General features: G+C 65.1%; 1 protein-coding gene across 1 annotated transcript in view; it reads right to left on the bottom strand.

Moving 5' to 3' along the window:
- Nucleotides 1-418, bottom strand: part of SALL1 (spalt like transcription factor 1) — a 15,031-nt gene extending 14,613 nt beyond the window's left edge. The window contains exon 1 of the mRNA XM_008057018.2: nucleotides 298-418. Within this exon, the coding sequence (XP_008055209.1) occupies nucleotides 298-373 (76 nt within the window). The 5' untranslated portion in view covers nucleotides 374-418. The remainder of the gene's footprint in view (nucleotides 1-297) is intronic.

Below are 418 nucleotides of genomic sequence, written 5' to 3' on the forward strand. Positions count from 1 at the left end.
GGCTCGGCTCCCGGGAAAAGCCGGGCGGAGAAGCCAGGCCGGGGTGCCCGCCTCCTGCCCGGGAGGACCCAGCAACTCCGGAAAGATCCTGCCGGGAGGTGTGCCGACTCTCCCCGGGGCGGCAGGGGAAGCCCAGCAAAGGCACATCCAAAAGGAAAAAGGCAAAAAAAAAAATGCGCCGAGTCCACACGGCGAGCGGGGCGGTGGGCGCGGGGGCCAGCCGCGTGTGCGTGGGTCCGAGTGTGCGCGAGTGTGAGCGCGCGTGTGTGTGTCCGCGGCGCGGGCCGGAGCACTCACCATCTCGCCGGGGGAGCGAGGCCACTTCGGGGTCGGATTGGAAATGTTGAGGCTTCGCTTGCTTCCTCCGCGACATGCTGGCTCAAACATCAGCTGGGGCAGAATAAAAAATTACTAAAAA

Source organism: Carlito syrichta, unplaced genomic scaffold (genome assembly GCF_000164805.1).
Source record: "Carlito syrichta isolate Samal-C Ts95f unplaced genomic scaffold, Tarsius_syrichta-2.0.1 Scaffold302608, whole genome shotgun sequence".
Lineage (NCBI taxonomy): Eukaryota > Metazoa > Chordata > Mammalia > Primates > Tarsiidae > Carlito > Carlito syrichta.